This window comes from Saccopteryx bilineata, chromosome 5, assembly GCF_036850765.1.
Source record: "Saccopteryx bilineata isolate mSacBil1 chromosome 5, mSacBil1_pri_phased_curated, whole genome shotgun sequence".
NCBI lineage: Eukaryota > Metazoa > Chordata > Mammalia > Chiroptera > Emballonuridae > Saccopteryx > Saccopteryx bilineata.
This window is the reverse complement of record NC_089494.1, coordinates 52,968,845-52,988,242: the sequence shown is the minus strand read 5'-3', so window position 1 is coordinate 52,988,242 and position 19,398 is coordinate 52,968,845. Positions and strand designations below refer to the sequence as shown.

Below are 19,398 nucleotides of genomic sequence, written 5' to 3'. Positions count from 1 at the left end.
GAGTTGGGATAAATAATAGAATATCAGGTCTCTAAGAAACCCCAAAAGAAAATAAGACTAATAAATAACAAACTTTCTTTAGTTTTTTTTGTATTTTAAAAATAGTTGGTTTTTTATTTTTATTTTTTAACATTAATGTTCATTGGCAGAATTCATATATAATATTGGAATGTTTAAAGAAAGATGCCAAATTTAGGGTCTTACTTTAAGTAAACTACAATCTCATATTTCAGTAAGATCTTTGGGCTTTTTGATATAAACCAAAAGCTCAGATGTGATCTTAGGAAACAATACTGGAAATGTAGTAAACAAGAATGATGAGTTAAATAGTCCTTGTCCCCCCTAAAAGCATTGAAGTTTAAAAAATGTAGAACACTATGTCAGCTAAACATGTCTAAGAAGGTGAAATTTTAAGGACTGAACAATATTCTTTTATTGATACAAGTTGTTGTTTTTTTTTGTTTTTCTTTTAAGTGAGAGGAGGGAGATAGTGAGACAAACTCCGACATGAGCCAGGACTGGGATCTACCCGGCAACCTTGTCTGGGCCCATGCTCAAATAAACTGAGCTATCCTCAATTTCCTGGGGTGACACTCAAACCAATCGAGCCACAGGATATGAGAGAGGAAGGGGTTCAGGAAGAGAAACAGATGGTCACTTATCACATATTCCCTGACCAGGAATCAAACCCGGGCCATCCACACACTGGGCAGTGCTCTATCCACTGAGCCAACTGACCAGGGCCTACAAGTGCCAAGTTTTACACTAGAACAAACAGGACTGTAATAAGGGTCTCACACAGGGGTAGTCAACCTTTTTATACCTACCGCCCACTTTTGTATCTCTGTTAGTAGTAAAATTTTCTAATAGCCCCCGGTTCCACAGTAATGGTGATTGCTAAAGTAGTGAAGTAACTTTACTTAGTAAAATTTATAAAGCAGAGTTACAGCAAGTTAAAGCATATAATAATAATTACGTACCAAGTACTTTATGTCGGATTTTCGCTAAGGTGGCAGAATAAATCTTTATAAAACAACTTACTGTAGTTAAATCTATCTTTTAATTTATACATTAGTTGCTCCATTACCACCCACCATGAAAACTGGAACACCCACTAGTGGGCGGTAGGGACCAGGGTGACTACCACTGGTGTAACAGATTTATCACATATATCTATAAGCTACTATAGGAGTATTTTAGTGACATCTTCATAATGAGACCAAAGTGAATGAGCTCTAGTACTGAGACATTAAATAATTCTGTTTTGGCCTCTTAAGGCCTTTGGTAACAAAATAGTTCATATAGAACTTTAAAAATATTTATGCTAGAGATTTTATTCCTAGGTATTTTTTGTTGTTGTTGCAGTCGTGAAGGGGATTATTTTTTTGAGTTCGTTTTCTAAAGTTTCATTTTTGGTATATAGAAAGGCTATGGACTTTTGTATATGAATCTTGTATCCTGCGACCTTACTGTATTGGTTTATTGTTTCTAGTAATCTTTTTTGTGGAGTCTTTGGGGTTTTCAATGCATAGGATCATATCATCTGCAAAAAGTGATACCTTTACTTCTTCTTTTCCGATATGGATGCCTTTTATTTCTTTATCTTGTCTGATTGCTCTGGCTAGAACTTCCAGCACCACGTTAAATAAGAATGAAGAGAGTGGACAACCCTGTCTTGTTCCTGATTTAAGGTGGAAAGTTCTCAGTTTTATGCCATTTAATATGATGTTGGCTGATGGTTTATCATATCTGGCCTTTATCATGTTGAAATATTTTCCTTCTATACCCATTTTGTTGAGAGTCTTAAACATAAATTGTGTTGTATTTTATCGAATGCCTTTTCTGCATCTATCGATAAGATCATGTGGTTTTTGTTCTTTCTTTTGTTGATATGGTGTATTACGTTAACCGTTTTACGTATGTTAAACCATCCTTGAGATTCTGGGATGAATCCCACTTGATCATGATGTATTATTTTTTAATATGTTGTTGTATTTGATTTGCTAGTATTTTGTTTAGTATTTTAGCTTCTGTATTTATTAGAGATATTAGTCTGTAGTTTTCTTTTTTTGTGTTGTCTTGCCAGGTTTCGGTATGAGGATTATGTTGGCCTCATAAAATATGTTTGAAAGTATTGCTTCTTCTTCAATTTTTTGGAAGACTGAGTAGAATAGGAACCAAGTCTTCCTTGAATGTTTGATAGAATTCACTAGTATAGTCATTTGGCCGGGACTTTTATTTTTGAGGAGGTTTTTTATAGTTGTTTCTATTTCCTCCCTGCTTATGGGTTTGTTTAGGCTTTCTGCTTCTTCATGACTCAGTTTAGGAAGATTGTATTGTTCTAGGAATTTATCCATTTCTTCTAGATTGTTGAATTTAGTGGTATATAGTTTTTCTTAGTATTCTACAATAATTCTTTGTATATCTGTGATATATGTGGTGATTTCTCCTCTTTCATTTTGGATTTTGTTTATATGAGTCCCTTCTCTTTTTTCCTTGGTGAGTCTTGCCAAGGGTTTGTCAATTTTGTTGATCTTTTCAAAGAACCAGCTCCTTGTTCTATTAATTTTTTCTATAGTTTTTCTGTTCTCTATTTCATTTATTTCTGCTCTGATTTTTATTATTTCCTTTCTTTGGCTGGTTTTGGGTTGTTTTTGTTCTTTTTCTAGTTCCTTAAAGTGTGAAGTTAAGTGGTTTACTTGGGCTCTCTCTTGTTTGTTCATATAGGCCTGAAGTGATATGAACTTCCCTCTTATTACTGCTTTTGCTGCATCCCAGAGATTCTGATATGTCGTATTGTCATTTTCATTTGTCTGTATATATTTTTTTTATCTCTGCACTTATTTCTTCTTTGACCCATTCATTTTTTAAAAGTATGTTGTTTAACCTGACTGGTGGTGGCACAGTGGATCAAGCATCGACCTGGAACGCTGAGGTCTCTGGTTCAAAACCCTGGGCTTGCCTGGTCAAGGCACATATGGGAGTTGATGCTTCCTGCTCCTCCCCCTCTTCTCTCTCTGTCTCTCTCTCATCTCTAAAATGAATAAATAAATAAAAATAAAAGTATGTTGTTTAGTTTCCACATTTTTGTGGGCTGTTTTTCCTCTTTTTTGCAGTTGAATTCTAGTTTCAAGGCTTTATGAACAGAAAATATGCTTGATACAATTTCGATTTTTCTGAATTTGCTGATGTTATTTTTGTGGCCCAACATATGGTCATTTCTTGAGAATGTTCCATGTACACTAGAGAATAATGTATACTCTGTCTCTTTGGGATGAAATGTCCTGTAGATGTCTATCATATCCAGGTGCTCTAGTGTTTTAAGGCCAATATATTTTTATTTATTTTCTGTTTGGATGAATGATCTAGAGCCATCAGCGGTGTATTGAGGTATCCAGTTGTGATTGTATTTTTGTCAGTTTTTGTTTTAAGGTCAATAAGTAGCTATATTTTGGTGCTCCTTGGTTTGGTGCATATATATTAAGAACTGTTATGTCTTCTTGATTCAGCATCCCCTTAATCATTATGAAATGACCATTTTTGTCTCTGAGTACTTTTGCTGTCTTGTAGTCAGCATTATTAGATATGAGTATTGCTACACCTGCTTTTTTTGGATGTTATTTGCTTGGAGTATTGTTTTTCAGCCTTTCACTTTGAATTTGTTTTTATCCTTGTTGCTTAGATGTGTTTCTTGTAGGCAGCATACAGTTGGGTTTTCTTTTTTAATCCATTCTGCTACTCTGTTTTTTATTGGTGAGTTTAATCCATTTACATTTAGTGTAATTATCAACACTTGTGGTTTCCCTTTTGCCATTTTATAAACTGCTTTCTGTTAGTTTTGTATCTTGTTTGATTCTTCTCTTTTGTTTTTCTATCATTTGTTTTTCTTTGGTTGTGTTCCATACTTCTTTCTTCTATTGCTACCTTTTTTAAGTCATGTGCTTCTGTGGTGGTTTTCTCAAGGGTGGTTACCATTAAGTAACAAAATGGGTACCTACCATGTTCATTGTAGTACACTAACTTATGAGTGCTTCTGCACTCCATCGTCCTTTGCTACTGTTAATCTCTGTCCTCTTCCCCCCCCCCCTTTTTTTTTTGCTGTTGTCACAGTTTAAATTTGGTTTTATTGTGTTCTTGGTGGAACTTTTCTTGTGATTTTGTTTTATTTTGTTCTTTGTATCTGGTTGGAAAACCCCCTTAGTATTTCCTGGAGTGGGGGTTTTCTTATGATAAATTCCCTCATCTTTTCTGTATCTGTGAAGGTTTTTATTTCTCCTTCATATTTGAAGGATAGCTTTGATGGGTATAGTATTCTTGGCTGGAAGTTCCTCTCTTTCAGGACTTTAAATACTGGGGTACACTCTCTTCTAGCTTGTAGAGTTTCTGCTGAGAAATCCAATGATAGTCTAATAGGCCTTCCTTTATATGTTGTATTCTTCTTTTCCCTGGTTGCCTTTAGAATTTTTTGTCGTTGGTTTGTGCCAATTTCATTATGATGTGCCTTGGGTTAGGTTCGTTGGGGTTAAGAAAACTCGGTGTTCTCCTTGCTTCTTGAATTTGAGGCTTTAGTTCTTTCCACAGGCTTGGGAAGTTCTCATCTATTATTTGTTTGAATATGTTCTCCATTCCATTTTCTCTCTCTTCTCCTTCTGATATACCTATTATTCTTATGTTAGTCTTTTTGATGGAGTCAGACAATTCCTGTAGGGCTTTCTCATTTTTTTAATTCTTGAGTCTCTCTCTTCTTCTCTCTGTTGTGCCTCAAATTGCTTGTCTGGTATTTCACTAATCCTACCTTCTATCTGGCCTATTCTATTAGCTAAGCTTGTTACCTCGTTTTTCAGTTTATGAATTGAGTTTTTCATCTCTGTTTGATTTGTTTTTATAGTTTCAATTTCCTTGGTAATATATTCTTTGTGTTCATTGAGTTGTTTTCTGAGCTCCCTAAATTGCTTTTCTGTGTTTTCTTGTATATCTCTCAGTATTTTTAGGATCTCTATTTTAAATTCTCTGTCATTTAGCTCCAAGGCTTCCAATATTTTAAATTTTTTCTCCATAGATTTTCCTCATCTATCTGTGCTACATCTCTGTCTTTTGTATCGATGATATTCGATTTCCTTTTCCTAATGGCATCTGAGGGTGGTTTTGTTGATAGCACTAATGAGAATTAAAGTTTAAAAAAAAAAAAGAAAAAAATGGAAATAGAAAAAGAAAATTTATTATTCTTTTTTTCTCCTCTCCCCTCCTCCTTGAGAAAATATCGTGATAAACTGTGAATTATATTGTGCTAAGTGGAACAAAAACTACCTATAACAGAGAGCCTGAATTGGGGAGAAGTGATAAAGGGGCAAAAAAGGAGGTAGGGACCCACAAAATGCAAAAAAGGAAAAAATTTGGGTCAAGAATAAAATTATTTGCTTGTAAGTGATGGTCGACTGAGAGATATAATGAGAGGGATAAGAGGGAAACAGGAGAAAGAAAAAAAAAACTATTGTAGTAAGTGGAGCAAAAACTAGATAGAATGGAGAGCCGGGGTTGGGGGAAATGGCAATGAGTTAAAATGCGAAGTATAAAGCACCCAAAATGGCAGAAAGAAAAAATTTGAGTCCCAAATAAAATAATTTGTTCATAAGTGAGGATTGAATGAGAGGAAAAGTAAAGGAGAAAAGAAGAAACTAATAGAGGGGGAGAAAAAGGGAAAAAAGAAAAAAGAGAGAGTTAAGGGTTTTGGAGTGTAACCCTCATAGAGAGAAAGGAAGAAGAAAAGAAAGAAAATGGGAAAAGTAAAACTTATAGGTAGTGTAATTCAAGAAGAGGAAAGAATAAGACGGGCAGAGAATAAAAGGACCAAGGTGGAAGAAAGAAAATAATAAAGACAAGAAGATGAAAGAAACAAAAATAAAAAGTGGAACAAGTTATAAAGTCTGTGGATTTTTCTTGATTTTGAGAGGTTAACTTCTTCATTTTTCTTTCCTCTCCCTCTTCCTGGTCGGTGACTCTGTACCCCAGGCTCTGCCCCTGTGGCATGCTTAGGTAGAGATTTGCAGTTGATGAGACTCTACGGCAATGTCATATATAAGGCTTCAGTCTCGTTGGTAGTTCAAGGCTTGTTAGCGTTTGCAGGCTCCAACAATGAGAGAGTCCGTTTTCCCAGAGCCTCTCTCCTAGTCTCTCCTTCCTGAATTAGCAGCCTGATGATCCAGCTGTGGGGTTACTACTGCCTCTGCCTGGAGAATAAGAGGCTCAAAGAGCTGGCAAATCCCCACTCTATCCCCACTCAGCGCAGGGCTCTGGGTAAGGCTCTGCCAGTCAGAGCCGCCATATGCTAGAGATTTTAAAAAGCAGGAAAACTGGTTTTGGGGAAAAAACATGTTTCTGTTCGTATTCCCATTGTTTAAATCCATATTGTTGTTCTCATATCGAGCTCAATTAAGTTGTGAATACAGGGGTAGTTCCTACAAGTTTTTAATGGAGTTTTAGGTCTTTCAAGTAATATTTGAATTGTCAAACATAGATGGCTTGTAATTAAAGATATATATTAAACTGTTTTGTCAGCCTATATAATTTTCTTGATGTAACCACGCTGCACCCTATGTAGTTTCATCTGCTTCATTAAGAATTAGATCAACAGGCCCTGGCCGGTTGGCTCAGTGGTACAGCATCAGCCTGGTATTTAGGAGTCCCGGCCAGGGCACACAGGAGAGGTGCCCATCTGCTTCTCTACCCCTCCCCCTCTCCTTCCTCTTTGTCTCTCTCTTCCCCTCCCGCAGCCAAGGCTCCATTGGAGCAGAGTTGGCCCAGGCGCTGAGGATTGCTCCATGGCCTCTGCTTCAGGCACTAGAATGGCTCTGGTTGCAGCTTGAGCAGGGGCTCATCCGGCTTGAGCACAAGCTCACCAGCTTGAGCGGAGGGTCACTGGCTTGAGTGTGTGTTATAGACATGACCACATGGTTGCTGGCTTGAGCCCAAAGGTCACTGGCTTGAAGCCCAAGGTCACTGGTTTGAGCAAGGGATAGTAGCCCTCGCTCTGCTGTAGCCCCACTGTCAAGGCACATAGGAGAAAGCAATCAATGAATAACTAAGAAGCTGCAGTGAAGAATTGATGCTTCTCATCTCCCTTCCTGTCTGTCCCTTTCTGTCCCTCTCTCTGACTGTCTGTCTCTGTCAAAAATAAACAAACAAAGATAATAATTACCTGAATATGGTAATACCGGCTTTTGAAAAAAGACATTTAGAATAAATTGCTTGATAAAAAAAAATTTTTTTAAAAGAATAGCTTCAAAACTGTTTAACTTCTGTTACTTTTTTCTTAAAAGTTCTGTGAAAACAAAACAAAAAGAATAAAATAAATGGATGTTGATTTAAAAAATCACAATATGATTCTCTTATTCTAGTTTCTTAATTCATTGGATGCTAAAGAAATATATTTGGAAATAATGCATAACCTTCCAGATTTTGAACTACTTTCGTCTGACACACTAGAGGTAATATTTTTATAATAAATATTAATGTTGGTACATTTTCAAGCCTTAATATTTTAAAATCAGCATTTGTTTTATTCTTTACTAGAGAGAAAGTAGCAGTTTCAAAGGATTACACAGTTATACAGTGTGTCCGTAAAGTCATGGTGCACTTTTGACCGGTCACAGGAAAGCAACAAAAGACGATAGATAGAAATGTGAAATCTGCACCAAATAAAAGGAAAACTCTCCCAGTTTCATACCTATTCAGTGCAGTTCGATGTGGGCTCACGCACAGATTTTTTAGGGCTCCTTAGGTAGCTATCCCAGATAGCCTCTACAGACTCATCACTGATGGCCTACCAGAACGGGGTTTCTCCACCAAACTGCCAGTTTCCTACAACTGCTTATCCCACCGAGTAATGTTATTCCTATGTGGTGGCACTTCGTTATAAACGCACCGATATTCACTTTGCACTTTGGTCACAGACTCGAATTTAGTGAGCCACAGGACACACTGAACTTTCCTCTGTACCGCCCACATCTCGACTGGCATGGCCGTGGGCTGCTCCGCTGTATACACGGTGTTACGTCATCATCGCGCATGCACACATGCTGCCACATCATCCTACAGAAACTGAGAGGGTTTTCCTTATACTTGGTGCAGATTTCACATTTCTATCGTCTTTTGTTGCTTTCCTGTGACCGGACAAAAATGCACCATGACTTTACGGGCACACTGTATATCAGTCAATTCTACTTAAACTCTAATTGCTGGAGCTGCTGGTTGTTTTGGGAGCATCCATAGGTTTTTAAAACCTAACCAATCCTAAAGAGCTTCAGGAGTATCAGAAAAGGCAAGATTTTGATCACAAAGCCACTTTGGATCTGACTTGGAATGTTATGTTCTTACTTACAGAACTATTTATATTATTTACTGAGAATTAAGCAGCAGCTTTAGAAATAGTTAGTTTATATTAGAGGGTTTTTTTCTACTACTTGATCCCAGAGCAGTCTAAATCTATCATCCTACCAAACATTTTGGTAAACCTAAAAAAGCTGACTTCTACAGCCCCACATTCTGGCTACCTGTTTTTGAAACAGTATGTATATGTTTTTGGCACAGTGGTTTATATTCAGATTTTGTAATTAAGTGACTCTTACCTTTCTGTAATTTTTATATATGTAATTGATTTACATTGCATTCCAAATAAACTACAGAGTAAGAATATGGATCTGTTGGAATTCTTGACATTATTTTAAAGTAATGGATGGGATTGCTAAAATTAACTTTGGAGAATAAAAAAATAAAGATTATAACTGAAAGAATTTCCTGTCTTTAACATTTATTTTTAACACTTTTTAAATCACTTTTAAGGATCGTTTGGCTCATCATCGATGGCTCTTATTTTTTTATTTTGGACACAATGAAAATGTAAAGGATCCTGAGTTGAAGAAACTAAAGACTCTACTTAAAAATGAACATATTCAAGTAAGAAAAATGTATTCTGCCCAGCTCTCTGCTAATATGCTCTTTTATTACTGTAATTTAATACATAAAATCATATTCTAAATGTTTTCTTCCACAGTGTATAAAAATGCCAACATTTTTATTACCTGCTTCTGGGGTCTCATATGAACAGGTTTCTTTCTCCCCTACCCAAGATTATGTAAATAATCTTATAAGGGTGTTATAAGAGTGGCTTTTTTTTTCTTTCTTTTTTTTCTTTTTAAGTGAGAGGAAGAGAAATAGTGAGGCAGACTCCTACATGCACCCTACCTGGATCCACCTAACAACCCCATCTGGGGCTGATGCTTGAGTACTGAGCTATTTTTAGTGTCTCAGGCTGATGTGCTCTAATGGAGCTATTCTCAGCACCCAGGGCCACACTCTAACCAGTTGAGCCACTGGCTGCAGGAAGGGAAAAGAGAGAAGGGGGAAGAGGAAAGCGGGAAGTGGAAGAGGCAGATGGTCACTTCTCCTGTGTGCCCTGAACCTGGGACGTCCATACTCTGGGCCGATGCTCTATCCACTGAGCTACTGGCCAAGGTGAAGGGTGGCTTTCTTAAACAACTTTATATTATCTTGAAAATTTCTCCTCAGGTTTTTGAACTCTCTAGGAGGCACTATGTTTTTAACTAAATTGAGATTCAGTGTTAAATATGAATTAATTATTCTTATCTCATATTTACAGCCCATTAATTTCTGTTTAGAAACTGTGTTGTTAGAGCATGTCGTTATGGGTTATCTTTTTATAAATTTTAGGTTATCTTTATGAATATTTAATTGAATGGATAAGATTCATCAAATTGAACCTTCTCTTTATGCTTTAGGTTGGCAAGTTTGACTGTTCCTCTGCACCAGACATCTGTAGTAATCTCTATGTTTTTCAGCCATGTCTTGCAGTATTTAAAGGACAGGGAACCAAAGAATATGAAATTCATCATGGTAAGAAGGGGGGGAAAATGAAAAAATTTATCTTCATTTTTAAATAGTACAGACATACCTCGGAGATATTTTGGGTTTGGTTCCAGTCCACCACAATAAAGCGAGTTATACATAACCTTTTGCTGATGGAAAGTCTTGCCTTCAGTTTGTAAAATAACATCTGTGATATGCAGTAAAGCAAAGCGCAATAAAATAAGGAATGACTGTAATTTTTAATTTTACTTTTTATGTTGTATAGACATACTATAAATAATTTTGCTCTCACTTATTAGTAAATTTGTTTCTTGTGGGGAAAGACATTTTGAATTATATATAGTTATTTTATACTCTTTATCAGTGTTTATATCCTTGATCAGTGTTTCAGTAAGAACTATAGTGGCATTGGGCCAGGGAGGAATTTAAGGGTCTTGTTGACAAAAGTAACAGTTTTCACCCAGTTTGCCAGATGTAGAGCATCTTAGCCATTACAGGCAATTGCCAGACCAGACACTCTTTTGGATTTTTCCTTTACTACACTACCAAACATCTCCATTAACTGTTTTGTCACCTTGAATTTATAATTACATTCTACATTTCAGCTTATTTGGGACTTTAGCTCTTTATTCATGTAAGCAAAGTTCCAGAGTTTGGGATACACCATAGTCCCTGTCCTGAAAAAAAGGTGAAATGTGTAAAAGAGACAAACTATCACCCAGGTAAATGAAAAACACATTGATATTATGCCTGTTATGTGACAAGCCCTGCATTAGGTGTTAGGAATGCAAAATTGCAAGACATGAACTTTGCTCTCAAGAAGCTTAAAATATCATCTAGTGCAGGTGAGAGGAAGATCTATGATCTATAAACAAATACGAAATCCATTGTAATAGCTATTATGTATAAATTAATAAAGCCAAATAAAGAAACTTCCAGAGTCTTGGTCAGGACATAATATTTGAATTGAAGTGACATTTGAATGCTCAATTTCTCGGAGCAAACATGGAAGAACAAGAAATGAGACCGTTAGACCATAGGAACTTGGTGAGCAAAGGCTGGCTTGGCAAGCTGATCTTAGTAGTAACTACTGTTTCTTCTGTTCTGCTTCTGAGGCAGATGGTTTCCTAGAAGCTTTGCATACTTCTGCATTTCCATTTTTTATCCTTACAACAATCCAGCAATGAAGAAAACGGACTCAGGAAGGTTAAGTAACTTGTTAGCACAGGACAACCACCAATAACTGGTCAAGGTGGCTTTCTGTACCCAAATAAGTCTGACTCCAAAACCTAGGCTTACAGCTCACTAAATCCTACCTCTTTAAAGTGCCAGAAATGACCAAGTTTTAATAATAGACTTCTGTTTTACCTCTGAACTATTTCTCAGCTGCCCCCTGTATCTGTGCTTCCTACCTTATTTCAGGTCCTTCGTCTCAATCATGTAATATATCATCTTCTGATCAAGTTTTCTATCTCATAGTCTTTCTTCTTTACAGTTGGTTGTTTTATTTGCGTTCATTGCCTTGGGACATCTAGAACATTCTCATGTCACTTTTCTGCCTTGATTCCTGATTTCTTTTAAAATAAAGTTCAGATTTCTTAGGACATGAGCAATGACTTTGTTTTGCTCACCACTCGACCTCCAGCACCTAGAATGGTCCCTTGTGTATAGTAGGAACTCAGTGTATAGTTATTAAATTAACGGGATACATTGGCAGTCTACCTCTGCTGGCTTTTTCGGTCTCATCTCTCTGCCCTTCCAAATAATTGTAGCTCTAGCCACTTGTGGATTTTTGAAAATACAATGTTCTTTTACTCTGTGCCTTCACAGAAAATTTTTTTGCCTCTACATTATAGTCATTCCCTCCTGCCCCTCAGCATATAGCAGTGGGCAAAAATAGGTTTGCCCTCATGAGTACATGAAAGTTTATTATATTTATTAATTATTGTATTATTTTCCATATGAACAACTATAAACCTACTTTTGCCTACCCCTGTATTTAGCAAACTCCTACTCACCCTTCAAAATAGCCTAACACATTCCCCGCCTCCAGGAAATGGTCCAGGAATCCCCAGGTACTTTCTCTTGTGTGCTGTCGCTAACTTTATAGCATAACTTACATTTCTTTGGATTTCAATAGCTATTGAATGTCTGCATGTGCCAATTACTGTAGAAGGGAGAAGGAAAAATGTGAACTTTATGTACTTAATCTCTACCTTAAAGAACCTTATGCACTAGTAGGGAAAACAGACAAGTAAGTGGTCAGATTTTAAAATGTCTTAAATGAGGAGTATTATCTATTTCTGAGTAGTAAATTACCACAAAATTTAGTAGCTTAAATAGCAATCATTTATTAACTCACAGTTTCTGGTATTGGGAAATCTAAGAACAGCTTGCCGAGTGGTTCTGGCTCAGGTCTTTTTCATGAGGGACAAGGTGGGTGAGGGCTTAGTCATCTGAAGCATAGAATGTGGCAGGAGGATTTGGTTCCAGGTTGACTCATAGGATAGTCAGGAGGCCTCAGTTTCTTCCTACATGGGTCTCTCCATTGGGCTGCTCACAGTAGGACAGAGGGCTTCTCCCAGAGTGAATGATCAGACACACATACACGGAAGCAACAGGATCTCCTCATGGTAAGGGTACGTGAGGTAGCGATCCCTGGAGGCTATTTGGAGACTGGCTACCACAAGAGATAAGCATGGGTTACAGTTACGAAGAACTGGGGGAATAATTTTCTAAGTTTAAAAAAGCAATCTCTTCACAGAGAGCCAATGGTTACCTAAATAAAGAAGTGGCAAGCACATTCCAAACAGGAACCAGCAATTATTTGCATGGACTCAGAGAGCTTCACTTCTTATTGGAAAGCAAGAATTTATGCGTACTTGGCGTGTTGAGTGTTGGAAAGAACAGCTGAGGCTGGAGAGGGCCCCAGGGGTCCAAACTGTGTTTCCTCTGTCAGATAAAGGAACTGGACTCCTTGCTGAGGGCCAAGCAGCAGCAGCACTCATGGGTTCACACAGAGATAGGACTTAAGCGATTTACATTTTAGAAAGGCGACTGGGTTCCTGGAGTTGGTAGAAATAAGATTGGAGGAAGGGAGAGCAGGTAGAAGCCTGATGCAGTCACATGTAAGAGAAAACGGCTGCTTATCTAAATGATGATAATGTGGATGAAAAGAAGGGGGCAGATTTTTTAAATGCCAAGATACAAAATCAGTATAACTTGATGATTGTTTAGTTGTGGGAGAATAAGAAGAGGAAGCCCAAGTTTCTTACTTGGTGAATTGGCAATTGAGTGACTGACTGCATTCTTCCATGAGGGAAAGAACCCTGGAGGAAGAGTTGACGTGGAGTAGACTCCCCAGTTCACAACTGAATATAGGCTGGGCCAAAGGAGAGGAATTCAGGCTAAAAATAATCATCGTATCAATTGAAGCCTTGAGTGAGGATGTGCTTGTCTCAAAGTGACAGAGAGACAAGATCAGGGCCCTAAGGATCACTTTTAAGGGACAAAGAGAGCAGTTGGTTAAACAATTCAAGCAGCAGGTAAAGAGTAAGAAAAAAGCAGGAGAATGTGGGAAATAGATTAGTTTAGAAAGACAGAGCAGAAAGACCAGCTTGGTTATTGCAGTAGCCTAAATGGGGCTGAAGATGCAAGAGATAGAATGGATGGAGTTAGGTTACAAGGGCCAAGAAAGAAGGCAAGGATCACTCTGGCAAATCTTTAGGCACCGAGTACGTTATTTATGCCATTGCCAAGATAGGGAAGGGGAGAAGAAACTTCAGTTTGGACATAGTATCATATTTCAAATGTTTATATGAAATCCAGGTTAAGTTTTTCACTGGCTAGTAGGTAATAAAGATTTTGAATTCATGATAGAAGTCTAGGTTGAAGAAACAGATTTAGGAGTTAGGCTAAATGTAGTAATAGCTCAGGTAAGTATGATATAAAGAACACTGCGAGGAAGTTATAATTCTGCCTCTGAGTCTGAACACACATTTTCGAAGAGATCTTGACAGTTCAGCTGTGGGTCCTGCCTGTGACAGAAGAGTAAAGGAAAGGGAGCTCCCAGCAGAGTAAAGCTGAGTATATGCAGCTCACCAAAATCAATTTGTTAACAGTTTATCTGGAATATTTTAAGTATAAAAACTTTGAGATGTTTTTATGGATAGAAAGCAGAATGTGGATTTTAACTTTTCTCTTAATTTCAAAGGAAAGAAGATTCTATATGATATACTTGCCTTTGCCAAAGAAAGTGTTCATTCTCATGTTACCACTCTTGGACCTCAGAATTTTCCTGCCAATGACAAAGAACCATGGCTTGTTGATTTTTTTGCCCCCGTAAGTTATTTTTATCTGTCAAAATTCAGTCTTGTCAGATTTTCTCTTGTTATACCAAAAAGATGTTTTCTAGATAACCTTGAACCATAGATACTAGAAATTGTGTTACTCAGTTTTTGTTCCTACCACACATTGCATCTAAGAGAGCACTGGTGATGAACTGGCCCTCTAAGGATTAAGTATATCAAGCATAAGATGTGCAGCCAGGTGTGGTGTGTTACTAACTTAGCATATTGCTTGCTGTAAAAGTAATGTGTTTTTTGGTTGGTTTTTTCACTTGGTTCAGTGCTTATGAATATTTTTTCTTTTATAGTGGTGTCCACCATGTCGAGCTTTATTGCCAGAGTTACGAAAAGCATCAAAGCATCTTTATGGTCAGCTTAAGTTTGGTACACTAGATTGTACAGTTCATGAGGGACTCTGTAACACGGTAAGGCAAAGTATTGAAAATCTATTCTAATTAATATTAAAATAAAATAACTTTTTCAAATGTACATCTACATTTAGAATAGCAAATTGTTTAAACATAATTTCAACAAAATGATATAATATGATGGATTAAAGCATGGATAATATATGTAGTTAAATGTTGATATGGTCTTATTTATTAAACTCAAAAATATTTAGTTGACTTGATAAAATATTTTTTAAGTATATTTTATCATATTTATGATAAAATAAATAAAAGTTATTTAAGATCTTTATTTTTTTGTTTTGTTTGTGTTTATTTTTAGAGAGGAGTATGGCAGGAGAGAGATGAGAATCATCAACTCATAGTTGCTTCACTTTAGTTGTTCATTGATTGCTTCTTATACATGCCTTGGGGCAGGGGTGCTCAAGTCAAAGCCAGTGACCCCTTGTTCAAACCAGAGACCTTGGGATCAAATTAATGATCCTGTGCTCAAGTCAATGATCCCGTGTTCAAGCTGGCAAGCTCGTACTCAAGTTGACAAGCCCACACCCAAGCCAGAAACCTCGGGGTTTTGAACCAGGGACCTCAGCATCCCAGGCTGACACTCTATCCACTGTGCCACCACTGGCTAAGCTAGATGTTTATTATTTTTAATTTAATAGTACCCTTTGACAGTCGCAGGGGTCTCAAACTCAACTCAGCATGTGGGCCGCAGAGCAAGATCACAGCCGTTCAGCGGGCCGCACTAGGTCTACAAAAGGCAACTGTTACGCAACACTTTTCTTGAATTTCGTGGATTAGTCTGCGGGCTGCACAAAATTGTTTGGCGGGCCGCGAGTTTGAGACCCCTGGTCTATAGCTTCATTCTTTGCCTTTCTTTGTAATAGTTTAGTGAATAGAAAGAATTTAAAACAATGAATGAGATGTAAGGTTAACTGATACTCACTCTTCAGTTCCAAGAAGTACTAGAAATTACATACCTCATGATGACAGTATCCAGTGCCCTCTATAAGTATTCTTGGGGAAAAAAATCAAATCAAGTCATCAGATCTATCAGTGCATAGAAGATCCAGTGACAGAGATAAATAAGTTATGTGACAACATGGCATGCTATTTGCAAATCCCAACATGTAGACTTTATAGGACAAACACCTGGTTTATTGAACAGATTTATTAAAAGTGGAAGAAAATTAAAGACTTAAAAAACATACCCTTCAAATGCAAGTTAGGCTTCATATGGATACAATTTAAATAAGCCAACTACAAAAATAAAGAGAGCAAATTGGGGAAATTTAAACACTGATAGGATATATAATGATTTTTAGGAATTGTTAATTTTTAAGTATGAAAATGATAGTGTGGTCAAATTTGTAGGGAAATCTTTACATTTCAAATATACTAAAATATTTATGGATGAAATGATAAATGATCTGGCATTTGCTTTAAAATAATCTTGGGGTACAGTGAAAGGAGGTATAGATGAATTAGAGTAGGCATGAGTGAGTGAATGTTGTAGCCACAAGAGTACATGAGACTATTATTCTCTACTTCTGTATTTTAAATTAAAATCCATAAAAACTAAAACATTTTTTAAAAAAGAAATGGAAGTAAATGTAGGATAAAATGTTTATGGCATCTGTATAAGGAATAATTTCTCATTCACCCCCCCACACACACACACACAAACTAAAGACAAAAATCAGTGAATATGAATAAATTTGACTATAATAAATGTTAAAACTATTGCCAAAGAGACACTATAAACTTAAGAGAAGACTGAAGATGTTTTGCAACACATATGACTGACAAAGCCTTAGTGTCCAGAATATTTAAAGACTATAAATCGCCTGACCTGTGGTGGCGCAGTGGTTAAAGCGTCGACCTGGAAATGCTGAGGTTGCCAGTTCGAAACCCTGGGCTTGCCTGGTCAAGGCACATATGGGAGTTGATGCTTCCAGCTCCTCCCCACCTTCTCTCTCTGTCCCTCTCTCCTCTGTCTCTCTCTGTCCCTTTCTCTCTCCTCTCTAAAATGAATAAATAAAATTTAAAAAAATTAAAATTAAAATTAAAAAAAAAAAAAAGACTATAAATCAATTATTTTTAAAAAATAGAAAAAAATGCCTGACCAGGCTGTGGTGCAGTGGATCAAGTGTCTGCCTGGAATGCAGAGACCCAGGTTCGAAACCCCCAGCTGGAGCGCAGGTCACCAGCTTGAGCATGGGGTCATAACCTCATCATCACTGGATTGATTGAACAAGGGGTCACTGACTTGGCTGGAGGCCCCTCCCTCCCCCGCGCCCCGTCAAAGCATATATGAGAAGCAGTCAATGAACAACTGAGGTGCTACAACAGAGAATTGATGCTTCTCATCTCTCTCCCTTCCTGCCTATCTATTCTTGTCTGCCCCTCTCCCCTCTCAAAAAAAAAAAAAAAGAAAAAAAAAGTTTATAGACATTTTACCAAAAGAGGAAATCCAAATATATGTGAAAAATGTTTTGACTTAAGCTAGTTATTAAGAAAGTACAAATTACAAAGATAGTCCTATACCCTCCCCATCTATCAAATTAACAAAAATTTAGAAATCTCATAATAGCAAATATTTAGATAAATTATCCAGTCACACAAGGGAATATTATTGAACATTTAGAACTTGATTTATCTTTACCAGCATGGGTAAATCTCAAAAATAGAGTGTAAAGTGGAATAAAGCAGGTTTCAGGATCCTGTGAAGAGTATGATACAATTACAGAAAGCTTTTCAATTCGCAAGCATTACAGGTTGCTACTAGTGTCAGGAAGGGAAGGAAATGAAATCAAGGAAAAGAACTTCAGCAATCTGCCAGTGTGGCAAAAAAGTTAATCTTCCTTAAATATAGGAGAGGGATATGTGGGTTATTTGTTAGATTTTTTTACTTCATTTAATTTGAAATGTCATTAAAATAAGTTTAAAATGAAATAAATAAGGCCTTTGGTTGTCAATGTCTTGTGTGTGACTCAAGAAGCTATCTTTGCTAAGCAAAGATACAAAATTAATTAGATACAATAATTAATTTGAATTCCTCTCCTTTTTTTTACTTTTTATATCAGCTATTAAATCACCTAATTAAGTAATTGAGTAAAATGTAAGGATTTAAAACTGTGGTACCAGTTCACTGTAACATGCCAGGATTCTACTACTCACTGATTGGTGGGTCTTGACCAATTCACTTAGCCTCTCAAAACCCCAATTTCCTCATCTATAAAGTTGACTTAGTAATTTTTGCTGCTGAATAGAATTGTTGTGAGGAACAGATTAGAAGCTACATGCTTAAATGCTAAAACATGTGCTAGACACCTAGTAAACACTTATTAAATGTTATGTTTAATTGTTTTGTTAATATATTGAAGTATTCAAATTTGCACTTATTTTACAAAAGTTTGGTAAACGTTTCCATTATTTTTTCTAAAATTATTTTGAATCCTAAAGATTTCAATTTGCTAATAAGTACTTGTCAACTTTAAAGATGCAAAGTTCAGCCACAGGAAATCCACAGATCTCTTTATAACCTTTTAAAGAATAAAAATTAAAAGTTTAGAGAAATGCTTCCTGAACTAGTGTTCATGTTAATTCTGAGGAGGATATTTTATTATTTTGTACCATAAAAGCTATCTTGGATATAAAAAATAAAAACCACATTCTTAGGGCGTGTTTATAATTCTTTAACCTCAAGTGTGGCTGTATACACATTAATTATTAACATTTGTTTATTCTAGCTATTTTCTTGATTTTTCTTCTACTTCTAGACTAATTGGAATATTTATTATGGTTTCATAAAAAGACTTAAACTAGAGATTAGCCTGTTTTTTTTACAACCTCAAGCATCTTAGTTTGGGAGAGTTCAAAAGAACCGAGCTTATAACCCATGCTCACTTCTCTTGGTTTCATGCCTGTGGATTTTCTGTCTAATGGAGTACCTATGAATAAGGGTTAGGTGTTCATCAGTACAGCTGTTAATCAATTTCCTTTGCAAAATTTGTCCAGGCTGATATTTTTTGGTCAGCAGCAATTTAGCAGTGGGTTTTATAAATCTTGTTATGTAAATAAAAGCAAGTTGGTTATAAATTTGAAATAGTAAATATATATAAACTCATGTTTAATCTGTCTTCTCATTTTAACAGTATAACATTCAGGCTTATCCAACAACAGTGGTGTTCAACCAGTCCAGTGTTCATGAATATGAAGGACATCACTCTGCTGAACAGATCTTAGAGTTCATAGAGGTATTGTAAATTAATTTAATTCTAAAGTAGTAGAAATTATAAAAGGGAACGTAAGTTATTTTAGGTTCATGGCTCTAAATCCTTCTGTGTATGTGTACTCTTTGTATAAATATTTTATCATTAACTAACAGTATTTATTCTTTTTATGCCAAAAACTATTTTCTGACAAGAAAATGAATTTCTTAAATTTTTCTAATGTTTTATTCTTGTGTCTTACCGTACACTTTAAGAGTGAGCCTGTGTTTTGTTTATTACCTAGTTCAGTTTCTTGTACTTAGTGGACACAACTATATTTATTGGATGCATGAAATTATACTTTCACATAAACCTTTGCCACCCCTCTTCATGTTTTCTCAGAACCACCACAGCTTATTTCTTTTAGGTCCCATATAGATAAGATAGGAGTGAGCTCAATGTTGTCCAGGAGCTATGTGGGTGAGTAAGGGCAGTCTAAGCCTACTCCCAGTGGGGGACTTCTTTCACACCTGGGCAGCTGTGCCACAT

General features: G+C 36.5%; 1 protein-coding gene across 1 annotated transcript in view; it reads left to right on the top strand.

Annotated features, from left to right (window-relative positions):
* DNAJC10 (DnaJ heat shock protein family (Hsp40) member C10) overlaps positions 1 to 19,398 on the top strand; it is a 49,030-nt gene that overhangs the window by 18,494 nt on the left and 11,138 nt on the right. Inside the window, exons 11-16 of the mRNA XM_066278674.1 lie at positions 7,395 to 7,484; positions 8,839 to 8,952; positions 9,795 to 9,909; positions 14,096 to 14,223; positions 14,537 to 14,653; positions 18,793 to 18,894. Coding sequence (XP_066134771.1) covers positions 7,395 to 7,484; positions 8,839 to 8,952; positions 9,795 to 9,909; positions 14,096 to 14,223; positions 14,537 to 14,653; positions 18,793 to 18,894 — 666 coding nt within the window. The remainder of the gene's footprint in view (positions 1 to 7,394; positions 7,485 to 8,838; positions 8,953 to 9,794; positions 9,910 to 14,095; positions 14,224 to 14,536; positions 14,654 to 18,792; positions 18,895 to 19,398) is intronic.